The sequence below is a fragment of the Sebastes umbrosus genome, chromosome 5 (assembly GCF_015220745.1).
Source record: "Sebastes umbrosus isolate fSebUmb1 chromosome 5, fSebUmb1.pri, whole genome shotgun sequence".
Lineage (NCBI taxonomy): Eukaryota > Metazoa > Chordata > Actinopteri > Perciformes > Sebastidae > Sebastes > Sebastes umbrosus.
The window spans coordinates 16,686,104-16,707,922 of NC_051273.1; the positions used below are offsets into that span (position 1 = coordinate 16,686,104).

The 21,819-nt window shown below is 41.0% G+C and overlaps 2 protein-coding genes across 9 annotated transcripts in view; one reads left to right on the top strand and one right to left on the bottom strand.

The window, feature by feature from the left end:
• Window positions 1-10,346, bottom strand: part of elavl4 (ELAV like neuron-specific RNA binding protein 4) — a 97,628-nt gene extending 87,282 nt beyond the window's left edge. The window contains exons 1-2 of one of the 8 annotated variants that reach the window (XM_037769119.1): window positions 9,676-10,346; window positions 8,853-8,993 (exon numbers count right to left, since the gene is read on the bottom strand). In XM_037769119.1, coding sequence (XP_037625047.1) covers window positions 8,853-8,993; window positions 9,676-9,723 — 189 coding nt within the window. In that variant the 5' untranslated portion in view covers window positions 9,724-10,346. The remainder of the gene's footprint in view (window positions 1-8,852; window positions 8,994-9,675) is intronic. The other 7 variants (XM_037769117.1, XM_037769118.1, XM_037769116.1 and 4 more) reach the window with 7 other exon arrangements.
• Window positions 10,347-16,353: 6,007 nt separating this feature from the next.
• Window positions 16,354-21,819, top strand: part of agbl4 (ATP/GTP binding protein-like 4) — a 320,866-nt gene continuing 315,400 nt past the window's right edge. Inside the window, exons 1-2 of the mRNA XM_037769115.1 lie at window positions 16,354-16,482; window positions 18,398-18,520. Coding sequence (XP_037625043.1) covers window positions 16,410-16,482; window positions 18,398-18,520 — 196 coding nt within the window. The 5' untranslated portion in view covers window positions 16,354-16,409. The remainder of the gene's footprint in view (window positions 16,483-18,397; window positions 18,521-21,819) is intronic.

Sequence of the window (21,819 nt, forward strand, 5' to 3'; positions counted from 1 at the left end):
GTACGCTCAATCAAATCACCTCTTTTCTTTCTCCTCAAAAAGCAGGGCGCTCTGTGCCACGGCGCTCTGACAATTTAGTAATAGAGGGGAGCAGTTCTGCCACAAAAGATCCTCCAAAGAGGAAACTGATGTTCTTAAGCGGGAGGAGCAGAATCACTACAACGCCACCTTATTTAAACCACAGAGAGAAAATGACGTTAAATTATCCTGGGAGGACAGTTAAGTTCACAGCCAGTCACTGAAATGGTAAATGGTTGCAGATGAGAAGAAAAGTATGCGTGCACTGAAAGAAAATCCCCAATTCACCGAGGCTAATACTTGACAACAACATAGAGCCATAGAGACATTTAGAGAGCACAAACCATCGCCTGCAACGACAACATGATCCAACTTCTTGTTACAAAGACATCAATCATATCTCATATTTTCACCTGTTCTCATACGCAGTTCGTAGCTATACCTAGGAAAAAGTAATGCACTCGTACAGTATATATCCCACAAAATCTATTTGTATGTAATCCACGTGAACCAGGAAATATAAAGAGCGACAATTGCCACATAGGGAGGAGGTCGGGCTGGATGGGTGGGTCAAAAAACACCGGACTTTCTGCTCATACGTAGTTTATTTGTCAAGTAACTTCCATACTTAAGTTGCGCCACTTCCGGAGTTAATTTAACCCAAACTACAATCTTTTCCTATACCTAACTTAGTAGTTTTGTTGCCTAAACCCAACCAAGTCAATCTCTTCTTAAACCTAACCAAGTCAATCTTTTCCTTAACCTAACTAAATAGTTTTGTTGCCTAAACCTAACCAAGTCGATCTTTTCCTAAACCTAAATAGTTTTATTTCCTAATCCCAACCTAGTCGATCTTATTTTGAAAAGACTAGGGACGAAATTGACACGTACCTCACGTGTTGCTCGACATTTGTAGGAAAACACGTGAAAAAATGAGGAATAACTTTTCGTAAGATATCATACGAACTGTTGTATGAGGATAAGTTGCAGAGAATATGTCATTCAGATTTGTAGTAAAATCTGCACATTTTTTTATAGTTATGGTTAAATAAACTAATTATCTAAAACCCCAAAATCCTGAATTCTAATAATTTGCCGACATCCTGCTGACAAATAAATTAAATGGGTGAAAACATGTTGAGATCATGACTGACAATTCAATGTTAATAATTACTGAGTTACAGCTCAATGCTTTGAGTTCAGTGTTCCTGGTGTTGACTGAGTATAAAGTTGACTTTTTGCTTTAGAAAATCGTTCTTGTTAAAAACGAACAACTAAATCCAACGTGGCTCTGCCAGTCTAAGAACGTGTGAGGCACTTATGGGAAAGTGGATCCCCTAAATGGCACGTGTTGCTTAAATATACACGTATTTTGGTAAAATGTAACTAATCTAGTTGAAGCTTTCCTCCTACATCCTCTTCCCTCTGTGTCAGTGGGCATGATACACAGTCGGCTTAACCCCTGCCTGTGTCACTCTCCCTGGTAGAAACTCCTCAGATCAGAAATGAATTCTTCATGCTGATCCCGGAACAAGGCTGTGCTGCATTTGTCACAGCCACTTTCTTCCACTTTAACTCAAAGCTGTTTGGTATGGCTGGAGCTTTGCAGACTGCAGAGATGTGACAGGGGGCTGTTTGAAAGCTCCGTCTCTATCTGTGGAATATAGGGAGTGAACGCTCGTTCAATCGCTATGTAAAGTCTGCTCTTTTGTAGATTTAATTCAGAATAACTGCTTTTTTCCCCCCCACATTAAATCCACACATTAAAATAAAGAATCTCTTTTTTTTATGGAAGAGATCATGGTGGGTCTTTGAGGCTGTAGCCTGACATAAATGAGCGAAGGTTTGTGGAGGTGCCCAGAGAGGCTTAGCTATGCATTGGCTGTTGAGTCTGGCATGTGTTCTGGCACTGCGAGTGTATTCTCAACAGGACTCTGGTGGATTAGTGTCCATTTGGACGACAGAGTGGTCCGCAGCTTGGGGTGACATTCAACTTCAGCAGGCCAGCAGCTCACACGCTGATCAGGAAGTTTAGTCTCGCTGTTTATTGTCATTGATGTTGTAGTAAATGTAATGCCATCTAATTGTTATATTTGAGTTTCTTGAGTCGTGAAAATGGGCATGATGGCTTGGATAGCAAAACCTGTTTTGTTTTCTGTTGTTTTCCTGTCTTCTAGTCTAATAGTCTAATAGTTCTAGTCTTCCTGTCTTCTAGTCGGATGTGTGAAATGAAGCGGTGGCCACGCTGCAGTGTGGTGGGTCAGTGGATCATAGGGTACAGTGATGGGCTTTGGGGCTGTGGGGACGGCAGCCCGTTTTGCGTTTGATCCCGGTCGGGGTACATCCATGCTCACAGGGCGACTGCTGTGGTCCATCTGGTGGAGGCTTTAATCACAACCCCCCCCACTTACACATACACACACACACACACTACAGTAACATAAAGCTCCCCACTTGAGATTCTTTAGACTGCTGCTCACTTTCAGCCCTTTTTTTATCTCCATTATTTATTTCTGCAGTCGTGTATCTCCCTGCAGAAATGAGTCCTTTTTACAGAATCTCCCGCTCAGACCTCAGGTGGAAAAATCCCTGAAACACCACCTGCCATCTGTAATGATGTTTAAAAACCTCATCAAAAAATCTCACACTATCTGATCTCCATAAATGGCCACAGCACGGCTTTTTGATAAGGGATAACCTTTTAGAGAGGAGACGTATCCAGGGATACTTCACAGGGATGGCCTACGGTACCGTGGACCAAAACATGCCCATGCTGCACAAATCCAGCTCTCCAAATGTCACTTCATGCTCAACCGCTCCCTTTCTCATGCTTGAAGAAAAAGCAACACACGAGGAAAAACTGCACCGGGCTTCGGTTTAAATGCCTACATGCTTAGAGACATGTTTCAATTATTCTGTTTTGTTACAGTTAGCCGATTGAACTGAAAGAAACTCATTAGCAACAATAATAGAAATAATTTTCCAGTATAAAAATAACAAGACATTGTTCTGAGTAAATGTGCTATTTATAATGTCACATTAAATTAAGCCAAGACACATGGCATTTCTTTACAAAATATGTATGTGTTCCTGGAAATTAGCTCACTAATAGACAGCTCAAGACAGACTATGGAGAACCATCAGAATACATTAATTATTAAAGGGAGTGAAGGGTCAGCAGATAATAATGATGCAGTCGGTGCATCTCCCTGGGTTGTAGAGGAACCACTTATAGCTTCTCCTTGGACAAAAAATGTTGTAGTATTCTCATGAATTTCCAATATCTTATCTTGGTTTAATCACTTGAAACTAGTATATTTTCTATACCTAGAGTACAAACAGGCCCCGACTACTGGACACCTCCCAGTGGAGCCGATGGCGAGCCGCTGCAACTCCAACGGTCACTCCTCCCTCCTCGCCACTAATGCACAAGTAAGCCATACATCATTTATTCATGGTGACAGCAGATACTTTGCCTCATCCCCGGCAATTAACGAATCAATAAAAACGCATCGGCTTTGAAACTATCAATTCTGAGAGGACCAAAAAAAAAAAAAAAATAGCGTTGTTCATCAACATGCCAGGTTCCCAGACTCAGACGATCACTCAAGTATCGGCAGCGTTTGTCAGCTCAGCGCCTGTTGATGCTGACAACAATAACGCACGTTTCCTCACATCACTGCTCTTAAAACGAGTCCTCGCCTACAAAACGACGTGTCTGTGGACCCCAATTTGAGATATTATGTGTAACAAAGGGCTTAATCTATGAATGTCATTTTTTGAAAGTGACGATTTAATGTTCTTTACGTCAGGAGATTGTGTTTGCATTATGAATATGTGTCTATTGTGAAGGAGCTGAAGCCATCTGAGTGAGATTATCAGGTCAGTGAAGGGCTTGCACCGGCTAATACCCCTTTTGTTAAAGTTTATAAGGCTGACAGTACATTCTGATATCACTGTCTGCTTCATAATTAATGTACTAAATCTGCACGATCCAATACACACCTCAGGGTGTGTTTCGTCGACCTAAAACGACATTAGATTTAGCCGAAGACCTCCGAATTTGACTTCGCTGTCAAACAGCAGCCGAGGCATTTTTCTGTTCCTCCATAATAATTGGTAATGTTTGTTTGCGAATGCGAAGAACTCCCCACATTTGAAAAACACAATACTGCTTTCTCTGCAGCCTTGTCTGTTTCATTATTCTCCCTCTATTTATCCTTTTAAGCCGAATGAAATAACTGCAGCTCGATGTGAAAACATTGTCCACGAGAGGAAACAAATTTGTCTCTGAAATTAAATGCTTTCCTCTACCAGGCAAAAAAAAAAAAAAGCAGCCCTGGGATTTTTTTTTTGAATTAAAGAAGAAAAATGAACAGCAGAGAGTGAGATTATTTTGTTTATTCAACCTATTGAACTGCACAAATGTAGCCACTGACATGAGGTAAATCCCCAACACTGTGGATATACAGTATAATCCACTACTATATAAACTGTGATAATGACGTGTGCCTGCATGCTTTTGCATTATGGGTGAGGAGGTTCATACAATTGTGATTTTTATCACCTCAATTTTTTAAGCACATAAATATTGTTGTGATTTATTACATTTATCATTGGAGAGTCACTTTAAAGAAACCTGCTTTTTTTTAATTTTCGAAACAGACTATAATTGAAAACATCCGCCTGCTTTATTGCTGTGTTTTTCATGATCAGAAAATGTATACAGTTTAAATGAAATTATGTTAATCTGTGTAGTAAAAGACCTGCCAATCAATGTGGCAAATCAAAGCAGGTTAAATCTTCCTATTTGTTTTTTAGCGGTGGCGGCGACCCCCTTTTGTTTACTTTTGGATTATGGGCTGTGCTCTTCACCCACCTCTATAAAAATCAATCAGTGTTTGTTTGTTGACATGACATCATCAGTGTGATACTGGTCATGACAAAAAACTCTGCTTGCGCCCTGCTACTGCCGTTATGTCGGTGAAATTACAGGTTATTACTTCCAGGTCACAGTAGCTGAACACAGAGAGGTGACCTTTGGTTGGGCGTGGGCGCTCGTGTTGCTGCAGCAGGCGATGCTGTGGTTAGGCTATTGTTTATGGATCACGTCCACATTGCGAGCCTTTTTTTTACGTCGTATCTACAGAGTCGATGAAAAATAGGGAACGATCAAAAACATGGTGATGTGAGATAAAATACGCACTAAAAGGCACCCCGCGGTCCGGCTAAATTGGGTGGATATATCGGGTAGGGTGTGCACGAACGGAGACAGTGAGGAGAAAGAGAGAGAGTTCACTTAGCTTTACAGTGTGTGTGTGTGTGTGTGTGTGTGTGTGTGGGTGCGCGTGTTCGTGTTCGTGTGCATACGCATGAGCCTGCAGACACCTGCTCCATTCTGCAGTGATGGCTCCCAGCGGGACACAGGCTCAGCTGCTGATCTCTAGGCCCTCCCTGCAGTACTGGTGGCCAGCACACACACACACACACACACACACATGCACACACACACGCACACAGCTCTTCCAACAAATCGGAACCCTCCAGCCCCCCCTCCACCACCTCGCCGTGTCTCTCAGCCTTGCTATGTTCCCCGTAACTGACACACCACATGTGCTCATACCAAGTGCAAACATGACATGATGTACACACACACACACACACACACAAAGCTGCACAGCCTGTGTTCGTATGATGTTGCATGTAAATTCTATGACACGGTGCAGTCATAATCTGCTCCAGTCTGATATACGCTGTAGGGAAGATATGACTGAATAGCATGTCTTTATTTCTACCACCCTGAGCTAAAAAGCTTGACTGAACACAGCAGTACATCAAACCTCCGTGTTGTGAAGGCAGTTGAAAAGGATAAAATTATATATGTTATGTATTTTGGCCTTTTCTTGTTTGCACTTTTGAATCCCTAAGATTTTAATGTTTTTTTGGCAGCTTTCACTTTATGATTCATGTTCAAATATACCACATTTGTTTTTGTCCGTCCTGCCGTTGTACTTATGGCCCTGTTGTTATAGTCGATGCTGTATTTTGCACATATCTCCATCTTTCTACGAGCGTCTTTTCTCCCCTCCGTGGCATCGTTCAGCCCGCTGCACCTGTTTATGCCTCACTGTCGGCGGGTTGTGGAGCATAAATGAACTAATTTCCTGGATATGGAGAACACAGCAATCAAGGAAAGGGGAAGTGCAGCGCGCGGCAGATGGAAGGAGCTAATCATTGTTATGAAATAGAGATGACCTCTAACTATCTCCTGGCTGCTAATATACCGTAGCTACGCACGTTTGCCCCCCCCCCTCTCTCCTTTCTCCTTCTTCCTCCTTTTGCCTGTTTGTTGTTGTGTTGATGATGAACCTCTTCAGGCAGGTTTGAAACGCAACCAACGTTTTTTTTTTTAAATGTTGAAACAGAAAAGATTGGAGTTGTCAAACAAAACCTAGTGTCACATCGAGAACGGCAGCTGCCTGCAGTGGGTAATCAGTGGAGCTTTCTACAAATTAACAGCATTCAGCTCTGAAGCACGGCGCACTGCAGGTTTTCAGATGTGGGCTTTTGAAAATTAGATCTCAGTGACTGAAATATGGACTAATTTGCAATTCAGTTTTTTGCTCACGTGTTCTTTTAGCTCTATCTGCTTTGTGTAAAGTGACATGGTCATGGTCATCCTACTGTAATGCTGTAAAGTGATACTGCGGATGCTCATTTTGAGAAAAATATCAGTCTAAATTTCATTAATTGCATGCCGATTCTCTCCTCCGTGTGTCTGCTGAGTTCAGAATTTAATTCTTTAAATGCTCTTTTAAACGTCCTACAGCTTGGAAGATGCACAACACAAACACACAAAATGCTCTAAACAAACTGAACACGCAGTGTTGCTAGGGGAAGTACTGGTAAAGTTCGCTGCAGGCGTATAGTGTGTTGGAGGACGAAACCATTTAGCTATTTATTCATTTATCAAGACTAATTCAATGCAGTGGTGCATTGAATTGGATCTACACCATAGTGTCTTAAATTTGAATGGTAACATTATAAAACACAGTGAAATATTTACTCCCATTATTTTTATATACGGAGCGACGTTGTGCTGCAGTTATAGAATTGTATTTCCGTTTGATAAAGAAAAAAATGCGCTGCTGCTTTTGAGGCTTTACACACCAAAAGCCACCAGAATCTTCCAGCACATTTATCTAATGTATGCAAATGATTCTGGCTGTGCTTAATGAAGGCACCATTAATCACTATAACGATGGTCTTTTTTAACCAGGGTAATCATGCGCGTGCACACGTACACACATTTTCAAAGCATATGCGCTTGCACACACACTCACTCGCCCACACACACACACACACACGCCTCATCACCAGCAACACATTGATGACAAAATAAACCGTTTTACCAGAAATGTAGCTATGTATGACGAGGACCTCACAAATTAATTTTGCCCATACTTTTTTTCCCCTCCTTACTTCATGCTGTTAAATTCAATGTAATTTACAGCTGGCCACCATGTTTCACCTGGGAATTGGCTGGTTAAGCAAAAACCTCAAATTCAGTTATTCCGCCCAACACAATGCCGATAAGATGCATCAAAACACGTTAAACACGTCAATCATATTTATATAATAGATTCAGCTAATTAGTTCCACTGGTTTCAACAAATAATTCACGGTCCAGCAGCTTTATGCAAACAGCAGATAACACTGTTGTGAGTCAGTGGGAAACAGTCTTTTTTGTGCTGTATAGTAACAACAAAACACTGGACAGACGTCTTTGAACTCAAAGCAGAAAAACTGAAAAAAAGGAAGCATTTTTTGAAGCCCAACTCCTAACGGAACGTTATTTCACCGCTTATCCTCGCCCGTGCATTTGCATACAGTTGACGGAAACCCCTGGGTACAGTCAGCAGCATGACAGTGGGTTATGAAGGCTTCCGGGAGGCTCTGGGGTGTGGATCTGAGCCAGTTTGAAGGGGAGCCGAACCAATGAAGAGCCCACAGCGGATTAGACACCCACAGCTTCATGTCGCTTTAATGCGGCGAGTCAGGGATTTTCTTACAACGCTTTTGCCTAAACGCTCAGGGTTTTTCTCGTGCCCCTTTTTCCTCTCTCTCTCTCTCTCTCTCGCTCCCTTCCTCTTGAAGTAATCTTCTCTATGTAAATGGCAGAGTAATGTTGCAAAAATATCCCATCTATCTACAGCGCTCCTGCTTCCTCTGCTAATGTGACTTGTCAGATGTTAATTGCAATTGAATTGGATTGATGGTTATGATGAAATGTCGTTTGAAATCTGTCGTCTTCACACAACCATGCATCTCCTAAGGGCGTCGAAAAAGGATGTCATATAAAGTTGAAAATAGTAGAATTGTAGGTGTACTGCTGGAGCCTATTCATTAATTTACTATGCATGATAATTCACCATCAAATACAAACATTAAATGCAAAAAAATACTGCACAAATACTCACAAAACACAACAAACGTAAAATATATTAGTACCCACACAAACACACACTCGCACCTCAAATTCCCTTGATAACAGTCTGACTGGCAGAGGCTAAAGACAGAGTAGGCGTCCGTAATTGAACAAACATAACAATGTAAATATTTACTAATACTATCCATTGGGGATACAGGCAGAATCCCACAATTGATTTGCTCTCTTTCTGCCCCTTTGCTCTTTTCCTCACACAAACACACAGATTCACACACTAACTAACTCTCTTTCTTCCCCCCCCTTGTTTCTTTCCTTGCTATTATGCTCGCCTGTTGTTCATTAAAGAGACGGAGATATATATACATCGGTCTGTCTATCCTCTTACCAGGGGTGACCTGTAGCCCATCTGGGCTGGCGATGACAGGAGATCCCTGGGAAATAGCGGCGAGTGCGTCTCGGGGACGGAGCCCACGCCACTGGCTGCTAGTCCCGAGAGCTGCCCGTACCTCGCCATCATCTTGAGATGCTGCTCACAGAACACACACGCTCATGCACGGACACAGGAGGAGAGGGGAGGAGAGAGAGAGAGAGAGAGAGAAAGAGAGAGAGAGAGAGAGAGGGAAGGGAAGGAGAACAGATAACAGCAGGTAGGAAGGACGGTGAGAATGGTAAAGGACAGAAGAGGGAGTGGGGAGGAGGGGAGGGGGGGGGGGGGGGGGACATGAAGAAAGAGGAGGTAGAGGGGGATTACAGAACACTTTGCTCTCACACAAATGCATGTGTGAACACACATACACACTCACACTTACAGTACGTGCACATACAATTTTAGCCCCAGGTGGGCAATTTCACAAGCAAGCCCATGTTGGATGGGTTTGATAGCTACCTTGGTTTTGTTACAATAGAGGGATAGAAAGTCTAGGCACTACTAGCTCGCCATTTATTACTACAAGCCAGGATGAGTGTGTGAAGCACAGCAGCCCCCTTTTTCCTCCGTACCGACTATCGTGCCGGGGAAATATAATAATAAACAGCTGCTGTTATCAATCATCCCCTCTGTTCTCTGGCTACGAGCGTACAGAAGTGACACACACACACACACACACACACACACACACACACGCAAGGACATACGATAACACACATGACAGAATGGTTGGCAGCAGACACACAGGTGAGGCGTGGAGAAAGAATCCAAATGTCTTTACCTCATTGCTCAACAAGGCGGCGTTGAGTGTTCGGCTTATTTCGAACATGTTCAGGTTTTTTTTTCTCGTTCTGTCCTTTTTTTAAATTTTTCAGATTTCTCTTCAGTTCTTTTGGCTCCCCTTTTCTTTCTTCTCTACGGCAGGGAGTCAGTCCCGGGAACACAAAAAAAAAAAGAAAGAAAAAATGAAATCAATTGGAAAAAAAAGAGGGGGATAAAAAAAAAAAATCCTCTTTAATTTTCTGATTTTGGAGCTGAGATTTTTCTATTTTTCTCTCTCTCTCGCTCTCTCTCTCTCCGCCTTGTCTGTTGATGCACCTCTGCTGGCTGTGGCTGTAGCGGTTTGTGTCCAGGGTCTCCACGCACGTCTAAGGAGTCAATATGCTGCTTCTTTTTTTTTTTTTTTTTTTTTTAAATCTCCCCAGAGTCAGCACATTAAAACAGGCAGTCAGGCAGTCGGTGGGTCGGTGGGTCGGGCTGGCGGGCTGGCTGGCTCCCTTATCTGTCCCCCGCACACTGGCTCACACAATACGCTCCGATCCTCACACTGCTCGCTAGCAGATTAGCCTGTCCCAAAACATAGCACTTAGTTTAAACTCCCCTCCCTTTTGCTCTCTCTCTCTCTCTCTCTCTCTCTCTGTATCACTCCCTCTGGCTCGCTTCTTCGCTCTCCCTCCCTTCCTCTCTCACTCCATCTCTCTCCTCCTATTGCTCACGCAGTGATGCAGCTACAGTTCACTGTGCTACCACAAGGTGGGAAGACTGTTCTAGCAACAGCGACACCATCGCCGCCACATCCCTTTCCTCTCCGTGCCACTCCTATCTTTTTAGATTCTCCTCTTTCTGTGTGTGTGTCTATAACACAAATGGTGAACGAGCACCTGCTCTCACTCCCTGACCATATCAAACCTACAGCCAGGGATCAGCGGCTTGCTTAGAGTGTGTGAGGACTAATAAATTGTGGGTTCAAGTGTGGGGGAAAAAGCACAATCAAAGACTTTTGGGAATAATTCAGCACTTCCTTGGAGGTGTTTTTTTGTGACAGGTGTAATGGAATGTAATAAAAGCCTGTACACTATCAAGAGACTTCTGGAAACGAATGGTACACCTCTCAGTAATAGGCAGCAGAAGGGGGAAAAAGTGAGGGCTGGGCTGATGTGAGCATCAAGGTCAGGTGGTTGTCCTTTTCCTCAGCAGGGTGTGGCACAGAGATGACGAAGCAGCTAGTCACAGGCATGGCAGGAGATCCCAACTACGGAACAAGTAAACAAGGAGGAAAAAAAAAAAAGATTAGGGAGACTCGTGCCAAGGATATGATTCACTACATTTTGGGTTTCAGTCGATAACACCTGAGAGATTTCAGAGTATGACTCACAGTGTACTGTGTCTGCATCTTAGGAGAAAATAAAGGAACACTAAATGTTTTTATGACAGAGTGATTGGGATCGTCTTCACTAATGCTAATCTTAGTGGTGTCTTGCTCTCCTTTCAGTGTGGCGGAGGATTTATTCCCAGTGCTTTGAATGTGCTTTTTAGCTGTCTTGGATCAGAGCGGGGAGAGTGGCCAGTTAATAGCAGCCTATTGACACTGAACCATCTGTTTAGGTGGACACTGTCCAGCAGAGCAGAGAGGGGAGGGAGAGGAAGTGACAGATAAAGAGAGAAGAGAGGGCGACGATTAACGGATGAGAGAGAGAGAGGGGGTAACAGCAAGGTACAAAGCAGAGGAAGTGTTAGCAAACTGTTGGCTTTAACGGGTGTTTATGCAAAACGGGAAAATATGGAGAGAGAGACTCGCACTTATTGAGGACGTGGCATGTAATATTGTTTTGCATGTTTTAAATTAGCACGTTTTCTCTTTTTAGATTTTCGTCAGATATGTGAGAGTCTCATCGACGACATCGCTGGCACTGTTTTGCTATCTTGGCTTTTACTTCCCCTCAGAAGAAGGGCTGCTAGCCACATCCCCGTTCTGTAAAGCCCCGCGGTCTCTGGGGAGGGCTGGTCCGGCGGAGCCCTGGGGGGAGCTGTCAGTCGAATCATCCAGAGCGAGGGCTGATTCCTCAGTCAGCTGCCTCTCAAGCCTGCCTCTCTGACCAAGCCTCGCTCCCCTGAGCCCCCTGATTGCTGTCACCATAGTGATTCTCTGTGTACTGCCGGCTGCTCTCTGCACACCCCCCCCGCACCCCACCCCACCTCTCACAACCACCCGTCTCCAACTCGCTGCCACTTGTGCCCTGTGTTTTGATTTTTGCATGACTTCCTCCTTCATTGAAGATGGACTTCATGTGTGGAAGTCCTTAGCCACCACAGTAAAAAGGGTTTCCCTGTACTTGCTGGAATACAAATACAAAAACATAGATTTGCTCCCCCACACACTCACACACACACACACACACTTGCACACATCGAGCTTCAGGCTGGAAACATAAACAAGATTTTTTTTCTCTGTCTTTCAGTTATGGTTCTGAGCTACAAGCACTGACTTATTTGATCATTTCACAGCAGAAGAAAAAGTATCTTTCTGAAAGAATGAAAAGCAAAGGCTTAAAAATACCTTTGCTGTGCCAAAGCTACTGTTTCCCCAAAGGGTTTCTGACTGGATCGTGATGGTGCGATGCGTTCCTCCAGTCACTCGCCACCCACTCTGAAAATAGCCACAGTTTCGCTCTGTATTAAACCGTGACAGGGACGTCTACACGTGAAGCACATTCGTATGTTCAGGAATCATTAGAGGTCAAAAATGTTTTGATAAGCATGTAAAAATACACTCTCCTGAGAGATAATTAAAATTTGAGAGACCACGGTGTGGACCGCACTTTTCTTTCATGTTCTCCTGTTTTCCAGTGATGGATGTGTTCATTAAATCATCGCTGCACTTTGCAGACATCATGACGAAGAAAACATACTATATGCATGGGCAGAAAGTGGAGGGGTTATTGTTGAAAGTGTTGCTATTTTTTCTCCTTCTTCAAACATGTTTCACCGATATAGAATATGGAGCTTTAAAAGAAAAGGGAAGCCGTCAAGACAAAAACACTTTGCTGTGATAAACTCCTATACATCTTAACGTCATTAACGCACCGCTAAACTCTTAAGTTATGAAGTTCAAGTCTGACATTTTGCCCCAAGCTCCGACATGGGACGCCATGTATCGTTTAGCACATGGCAAGTCATATATTACATCTAATTGTTTGTAATGAGTAGATTTAAATATATGTATTTTTAGAAAATGTCCCCTTAATTTCAGTGTCCCTTAGAGTGTGTAGCATGTAGGGGGATCTATTGGCAGAAATGGAATATAATATTTAAAGTTTTCTTTAGTGTATAATCACCTGAAAATAAGAATCGTTGTGTTTTTGTTGTCTTAGAATGAACCGTTTATATCTACATACGGAGCGGGTACTCTTCACAGAGCTGTATTTCTACAGTAGCCCATAACGGACAAACCAAACTCTGGCTCTAGATAGGGATATTCTTGTTTTTGTGTTTGCCACGGGACACCGTAGCTCCCCTACACGCTTGGCACACGGGAGAAGTTTCAGTTGGTTGTGCAATCTCCAACCTGACTGCTAGATGTCGCCAAATCCTACACACTAGGCCAGGGGTCAGCAACCTTTACTTTCAAGATTGTGATGAAGATAACACAGCCTATTAAGTCTAATTCAGTGAGGGTCCAAGTGCAAATGAGAGGCAGGACATTGAAGAAACATCTCAGGATATTTGGCTGGAAGCTGCTGCTGGCTTTTCAGCAAATGCAGTGTGCTTGTTGTGGAAATGTCTATCAATTACTTCTTGTTCTTGTTGAATCTGTCCACGCACTATTAAATGTTCTATTTTCCTCTGAGACTTTTCCTTTTTGGGATTCGAAATCCATAGCTAGCCTGTGGAACTATTGAGGTTCGGCAAAATTAGAAGATAAGGCACCAGGCCGTAGACGTACATTTAGATTGACTGAAATGATAAAAGTTTTTTTTTTTTACTCGGTTTATAGGCTACAGATTTGTACAACTGGAGAATGTAAGAATCACCGTAGATCTACGACAGTGATAAATGTTAAAAAATAACCGTTATTCATTTCCATTAATTAAAAAAAAAAAAATCCACAGCGAGCCACTGGAGAGAGGCTAAAGAGCTGCATGTGGCTCCAGAGCTGCAGGTTGCTGACCTCTGAGACAGTAAAAATAGCCCTATCTCACAGATCATCTCATGTTGTGTATTTTCAATTATAACTGTAATTGCAAATAATGTTCTGACACAAATTCTGTCCTTCACAAGCCAACAACCACAACAAAAAATGTGAGTTTCAGCCATAAGATCAGGTTAAAAACAGTATCTCAAGTGCCAGGATCTTTCGGTAAATTCAACTACTCTTATGCAGCCTCTCTATTTGATAAGAGCTGAGAAACAAGGGAAACATGTAGCGTATCTAATTCATTCTTCTCATGCTCCGTAATTCAATTTCAATCTCTCCTCTTGAAAAATGAATGATTGTACCACCATAGAGCTCTTTAATTGGCGTAGTGTTCAAGGAATGACATAGCACGGAGGACAGCTATTCAATTTTCAATTTTAACGAAATATTACACAGCAGCTCCGTATTCTCTTCCTGTCATCTGAGAAATAATCAGTCCGACCTATCTACTCAGCGGCCTGTTGATGCTTGCCATCAAATACAGATCACACACAGAGAGAAAAATCATTGCCCTCTCCCTGGTCTTATTCATTTGGTCCTGTTACACACAGCTTATAACCTGAAAATTAGCAGCAGCCTGGATGCCTCTTGCTCCAGGAGCTGTGCGACTGCTCATTTGATGTACTTAATCAGGTGCAGCCTTTGTAATGGGAAAGGAATAGGGCCAGGCTTGATTGGCCTTGATGACATCTATGCTCCAATTGTCTAGAAAACCTCCAGCTTTAATCAATCTGCAGGATAATTCAGAATCTCTGGCTGCTGCCTGCGATGATTGGCTTTCTTCTCTGAAAAATACCATTAAAAATGCAGGTATGGTTGTAATAAAACTGAGGTGTGTGCAATATGCTGATTACAGTTTAGAGGCAGTGTAATGGGAATCGTTGCTAGTTTAGTGTTGCATGCTGAATGTGAATGTTGTAAGTATACTATGTTTCACACTGGTATATGAATCATAATAAGAATATTATTATAACTGTTAATTATGTACATTTTGAGAATGTTGTTGTGTGGTTTTCAGACAGAGACAAAATCTGAATTATATCTTTAAGACTTAAGTTTTCCTGAGCAACACTGACAGCTTGAGGACTTAGTGTAACCGGTGGACTTCTGCGTTATGTTGGTCAGATAGTTAAGACCCCGTGATGTCATTATGGTTGGCCTCTGTTTATTCTGATAAACACATAGGGAAACAGAGCCTCCATGTTAAATCTACTGCCCACTCCAGCTCCTATATACCCACGGGGATAATTGTACAAAAAGGGCGAGCGCCTTGGCAAAATATTAACCGTGGAATATATACAGTAAAACATACCTGATAAACACATAGGGAAACAGGACCTCCATGTTAAATTTGCTGCCTGCTTCAGCTCCTACACACAAGAATACAGTATACAAGAAGTCAGGTTAGTCTGCCGTAACTTTAAGCTAGCAGCATGTAAAAAACAACAATAAAACAACAATTTTTAAATGCCAGTTTGTTGAAATCAATATATTGACAGGTTGGGCTAGACATTATAACATTGTAGGAAACAAAAATATTAAAAAAACAATACTAGAAATAATAGGATGGATTTAGGATAATAAATGAGCCAAAAGAAATGATACTCAAAGGATAATTGTACAAAAGGGGGAGAAGGGAAGGGGCAAAGGGATTTATAGTAGGGACCACAGAAGAAGAAGTGAAGGAGGAGGTTTGGAGGTCTATGGAAGTTTTTATTGGACTTTATTAGTTAGTTAATCCACAGAAGACATTCCACAAATGTCTACCATGATTTCCAAATATATCACTATCCACAAACATGTATTTTTGTATTTGTGTTGTGTTGTGTAAAGTCACATCCACAAAAATAAAGGGCGATTTGCAAATACGTATTTTAAGATTTACATGTAAAGTGATATCTACACATTTGTACATCTATTTCTACACGTGGAATGATATTTGTGCATTTGCAGATCGCTTCCTGTGGATTTATGGGCCACATGACATTCGTAACTTTCCTCCTGTTTGTTTACGTAATCATGGTACATTTTTTGTGAATTGTCTTCTGTGGATTACAACTATTATCTCAGATCTGCTGCTGTACCAATCGGACAAAAGTCTGTAAACAAACAGGAGGAAAGTTTACAAATGTCATGTGGCCCACAAATCCACAGGAAGCGATCTGCAAATGTGAAAATATCATTCCACGTGTAGAATTTCCATGCAGGTCCTTCCAGTCAAAATAAACTGTAACCAGATCAATTTTGTTTAATTATAACAACCAGAGAACAAAATATACATAATACATAATGACCCTGTTACATTAGCACTACACAAAACGACTCTGATCATCAGCATTTTTTTTTTTTTTTTTTGTGATGAAGTGCAGAAATCGTCTATATCAAAATATCTTCTGTTGTTACTCTGGTATATAATTCAAACAACTGAACTTGGCTCAGCTTACTTCTAAACACTGCATATGCCCTGTGTGTTTCTGCATCCCTACTGATGGAGATGACAGCGCCTCTCCCTCCTCCTCTCCGTTGCCGTGGCAACACACATGGAGCGTCGGCTGCTGTGTACCAGAATGGAGAGGAAGATGGAGGAGAGCACTGTTAGAGACGTCGAGACTGGTGTGTAAATACGAGCCCTTACCTGACTTCTTCTTCTTCATTGCTATACAAAGCAGAAGGACGCGGGGTGACGCCCAGTGTGTGTGACGATAGCTGCATGTTACGGGCTCGCTCCGTGCCTTTATATTGAAGGGTGCTAACCTGCTAGCTAGCAGGTGCAAGGATGTAAACAAGACAAGAGTCATGTCACCAGCAGCTTGTTATGAGCTAACGTCGCTGCTACAGACCGTTAACCAACCATATAACAATACAAGAGCAATGTACCTCACGGAAATACTTAATAAAACTGCTGGCATGTTAACCACCTGGCTTCGTTAGAGCACGAGGTAGTGCAGGTGTGTTGGCTATATGAGTGTGTGCTAGCTAGCTTTAGCTCCTCTACTGAACTGCTATGTACAGTAGGTACTACTGTCGTTTTGCAACGTTACCCTCCTACATTAAAGACATAATGCATGAATAAATGGCAACAAAAGGTACATTTATAGATAAATACATAACAGACTTTGAACAAACATAAATGGAAATATCTTTAAAACTAATAATACTCATACTGGACAGAATCTATGATGTTTTTCTGTTGCTGCATAATATTTATTTACAGATACAGATAGCTTTATTTATCCCTGAAAGGCAATTCAGTTTCTGCAGTCCACCGAGACATATACACATTCATACTGCACGATCATCAATGACAGAGGGAACACAGTAGGTGGCATATGGAGGTGCAAGATCAATAAAAGTACAAGAATAAAAATATTTGCAATAAAAACAATAAATACAAGAATAAAAACAAGACGAGATAAAATAATAAAGGAATAAATAGAATAAAGTACCAGGAGTATTGCACATTGCAAATTACATTCCAGGACCTAATTGCAAACATGGACAACCATTATATGGTTAGTGCAAAATGTGAGTGTTACACTGAATAGAATGGGACCATAATTAAGTGTATCAATTACACCTGTGTTTGTTCACCTGTCAACATGGCTGCTGTGAAAAGGGCTTATTGGGTATGGTATGTTGCAATGTTTCTACTCAATTGCATTGAGTGTCGATATTTGGTGGTAAAAGACAGATTACAAAGAGACCAAATAAGATAAAAGAAAAGAAAAGCACAAATACGTAAACAATTCAAATGCATAAAATGTAAACATAATTTAAATATATAATATTAAACAATATCACAGGCCAATCAGAAAGACAATATTGTCTCATTTGTGCACTACTACCAGTTCAAGGTAATGTCACCAAGTGTTAAAACAAAGAGAAATTATTTTAAACCCTGTTGAAATGTATTGGCCTGTAATAATATATACTACACTATAACTATACTATACTATATACTAACTATAACTATAACTACAGTTATACAAAAAGAAAAATAGTAAGAAAATAAAATGTACTTTTACTTCTTTTATTATATAAAAACTGCGAACAAACCCAGACATTTATATTGTCTTTATTTTTGTGCTCCAAACACAAAAATAAAGATCTCTTTCATCCTTCATATGCTTTATTTATTTGTGTCACTTCATTTTGCAATGCAGATCAACTGTTTTGTTTATAGTTTAAAGTTGACAAAAGTCACTATTACAAAGATGTCACATATACATCACTATTTCTAAGGAGCGACATTTTACTTTAAAATATTTTGTATCTTTTTTATCTTGTCATTTTTACCCATAATTTGGGTTTAGCAGTGACATAACTTTGTGCATGACAGCTTAGCTATGTTTTTACTTTAAGGTCAGCATTCTGTATGAGAGTCTCATTTATTGATCTGCAAGCTGGGCTTACATCCTTTAAAATGAAGTTAGAAAAAGCTTATCACACATTCTTAACACATTTTTACACAACACCTTTGCGTAAAGTGAGACTCCTCTTAATCCTTCATATTGTACTTGTTTTTCAGGCAGTGAAGCTGGAGGAGAGGATGCATTGGTGGGGAATGTGAATAAACTGACGGTGAGCCCACCAGGTTACTCAGGAGCTCCGCGGAAAGGACATCTGGTTTTTGATGCTTGCTTTGAGAGTGGTGAGTAGTACATTTGAGAAACGGCACGTCAGTAAAAAAAAAAAAAAAAAAAAAGGTGGGAGTTAAAGTGTTAATCCATGAAATGTTTTATATTGTTCTTTTCATGTTGGTGACATCCTAATTTGGTTTTGTGTGTCACTGCCATGGCCACTGGAGACTGCAAATAATTACAAGCTCCAGTGCAAGATTCGGTATGGGCCCTCCCTCACGCCAAGACATTAAACACACACACTAAAGAGGTGAATATTTTACACACAGTATGTTGGATATTATAGATCAGGCTGCTTCTTCTCAGTCATGACATAAAATCACATTGAAATAAATAACGCCGTCCTGACCGACGGTGCCGTTGTGGAAGCGTAGCACCCACCTTCCGGGTTCCCCCCCCAGATTAACACTGTTAGATCTGTCACCACTGTTGCCTTTGTTTTCACTATTAGCGCTGTTAGCACTGCCGGGCTTGCCATCACCATGTAGAGAGCTGTGGCGTGCAGAGGCAATAGAAATGCTCCCAATCTCACATTTAGCACTTTTAACAAACCTTTAAGCTAACTATAAATGTTCCTGTGCATGTTTGAAAACCTGGAAAAACTTGGAAAATGACAATATTGGCCAAAATGTCCTAGAAAAGATTGAGCTACTCTCGGAAAGCTTTTAATGTGCAACATCATTAAGATCAGTTTATTATATACAGTATATAGCTTTTATTGTGCATGTAGGACATGTGACGTATTTGACTCAACTGCAAATAGACCCAAAAAGTGGTTCCATGTCCCTTCCAACGCAAATAAGGCTGATACCTTTTCAGTCAGACACATACTTACATATTTTCACACATCACTCCAGCCTAAAGTTTCAACCAAACACTTCCAGCTTGTTCAAAATACTGCGGCTTCTAAGATTTTCATTACATGTAGATCAAATACATTTGACCGCAGTACACAAATTCTATCCTTTGCATTGCCTATTTCTACTAGAGCTGACATTAAGTTTCATCTTTTGAATTTTAAATCTTTGCATGGTTTAGCACCATCTTATTTATCCAACCTTCTCAGGCTTTATGTTCCAGCCCACAAGCTTTGTTCATTAGTTTTGGCGTACTCATGTAGTATGACAATAAACAAGCAATCAGTTGGAAGTAGAGGTTCAATTCTCACACCATGCTCCATATCTTTGACATGCTTTCCCACTTTCGCAGCCATTTCCATTATCATTTTTTAATCAAGATATAAGCCCCAACCAATGCTACTACCACTACTAGTACTACTACTATTACTACTACAATAGCTTCATTTACAGTCTGTATTACCTTTAAAAGAAGAAAGGGCTTTATATTGAAAGAAAACAATGAAAGCCAATACGACAATTAGACTATTTCAGGGTTTGGGTACAAAAGCAAAAGGCATTTTCAACATACAGTATATATTTGTTGAGAGACGAGATTTTGGATATAGCAACTAACTGTGAGTCTGTGTATCTGAGAGCTCTATCAAGACATACCTTGGCAGCAGTATAATCAGGTAGTTCACATAAAGATTTATAGACAAGTGCGAGGCTCTTAAAATCTTTATTATGAATAACTAGAACTCAGCGCAGGGAGTAGGTGTTGTTTGAGCTATTTTCTTGCAGTGGCCTCCTACCTCTATTCTTCCTGTACTATGGCCAGCGTGGTTAAAAAGAGAAATATGTTAAGTATACTTGAAATGGTGAGCTACCTGTAACCTTGTCCATCTCTTTTGTTGGAGCTAGGAATACAGTAAGATGAAGTTAATATGCTCTAGTGTTATTTGTTAACGGCCTTTGGTTGACAGCTGAATGGCACAACAATGAAAATAAAGAACTTTCTCACCACTGACAAGGTCAGTTGGTTAGAGCCACACACTCAAGCACACAAGTATGCAAAGTAAATCAGAGAATCAGTCGGTCTCTCTTGGACAGAATCTCTGTTTGGAGATTAGGTTCAGATGGCACTCAGATTTCATATTTCCACAGACAGACTGAGATGAACTTTAACTTCACCCTGTTTACTTTCTGATGTCTGGCCTTGGTGTCGTTGTCAAAGTTGTTCTCCAAAGTTGACTTTAATTATTATGTTGTCTTTGAACACTTGTTTTTCAGAGAGTTAGAGAATGCGAATAAGTTCAGTTTTCAGTTACAGTTGTCACATGTCCTAGCCCTACTACTAATTCATAAGAGTAAAGTGAATCTTGTATGGGCATATAAAGGGATAAATAAGGAAATAGGGAACCTAATCCACAGTTTTGTACACAGTAGACAAGAGTCAAATGAAGGTGAGTGCATAAATATAGCCCCGCAGCGTAAAGATCTAAATATGTAACATTAGGAGGATTGTGCTGAGATATCAGTGTAGCGATTGCCCTTTTTATAAATTTGCCTTTTTTCCCAGATGACATGGCCAGAGGAGCTCAGACATTGATTAATGGCTGCTGAGCTTCCACACTGAGATCGGCTAACATACCAGTGTCTCTGGCTCCGGATGTATCTCCTGAATGATTTATGGAATTGATATTAATCTCTTTCCAGTAAATGCATTACTAAAGTTAGAATGGGGGATGAATTGATGTTTGCCAGCTAATGTCAAATGAATGCCCTGTTGCTGTTTCATTTAAGCATTACTGATTTTGTCCGCCTTACTTTAAAGTGAGCCTCGGTATTAGTTTATGATAGTTCCTTCACAGTAAATACTCTTAAGTGTATGCCTGGATAACTTGTACCAAGGAGTTATTATCTTCTGATTTCTAATTATTGCAAACCTGTTCATTGAAGTCATTCCTTCTTAAAGGTGCTCAACATGAAATCCAGAGCATTTATGCATCAAACAGCTATTAGCTATGTAAAGATAGAGGAGTAATGGCTACCCGAGCAGATAATGAGGTCACTCTCACTCTGTGTGTGTTGTAATCCAAGCTTCTCTGTGCTTTGTTGACATAGCAGCCGTCGCCATGTTGAGAGCCGTGTTGAGGCAATAGAAATGTTCCCAATCTCACATTACCACCTTCAAAATGATGCTTCTCCCATTATCTATATAAACTCACACACCCTCTGTGGCCTTTAAAAGTAGCTGTAAAAAGGTTTCTCCGTCCAGTGGTGGCAAGTTTTAGAGCAGAAAAAAAATGCGTAAAGGCTACTGGAACCACTCAATTCGTACATTCACTTAACGTCATCATTTTACCATAGTATGATTAAATCAGCCTCGACGTTTTCGTTTTGAGGGAAACGACTTGTCGCAGATTACGTTTGTTTTTGAGGTATTTGTGATACGTTAATTGTAGTGATAG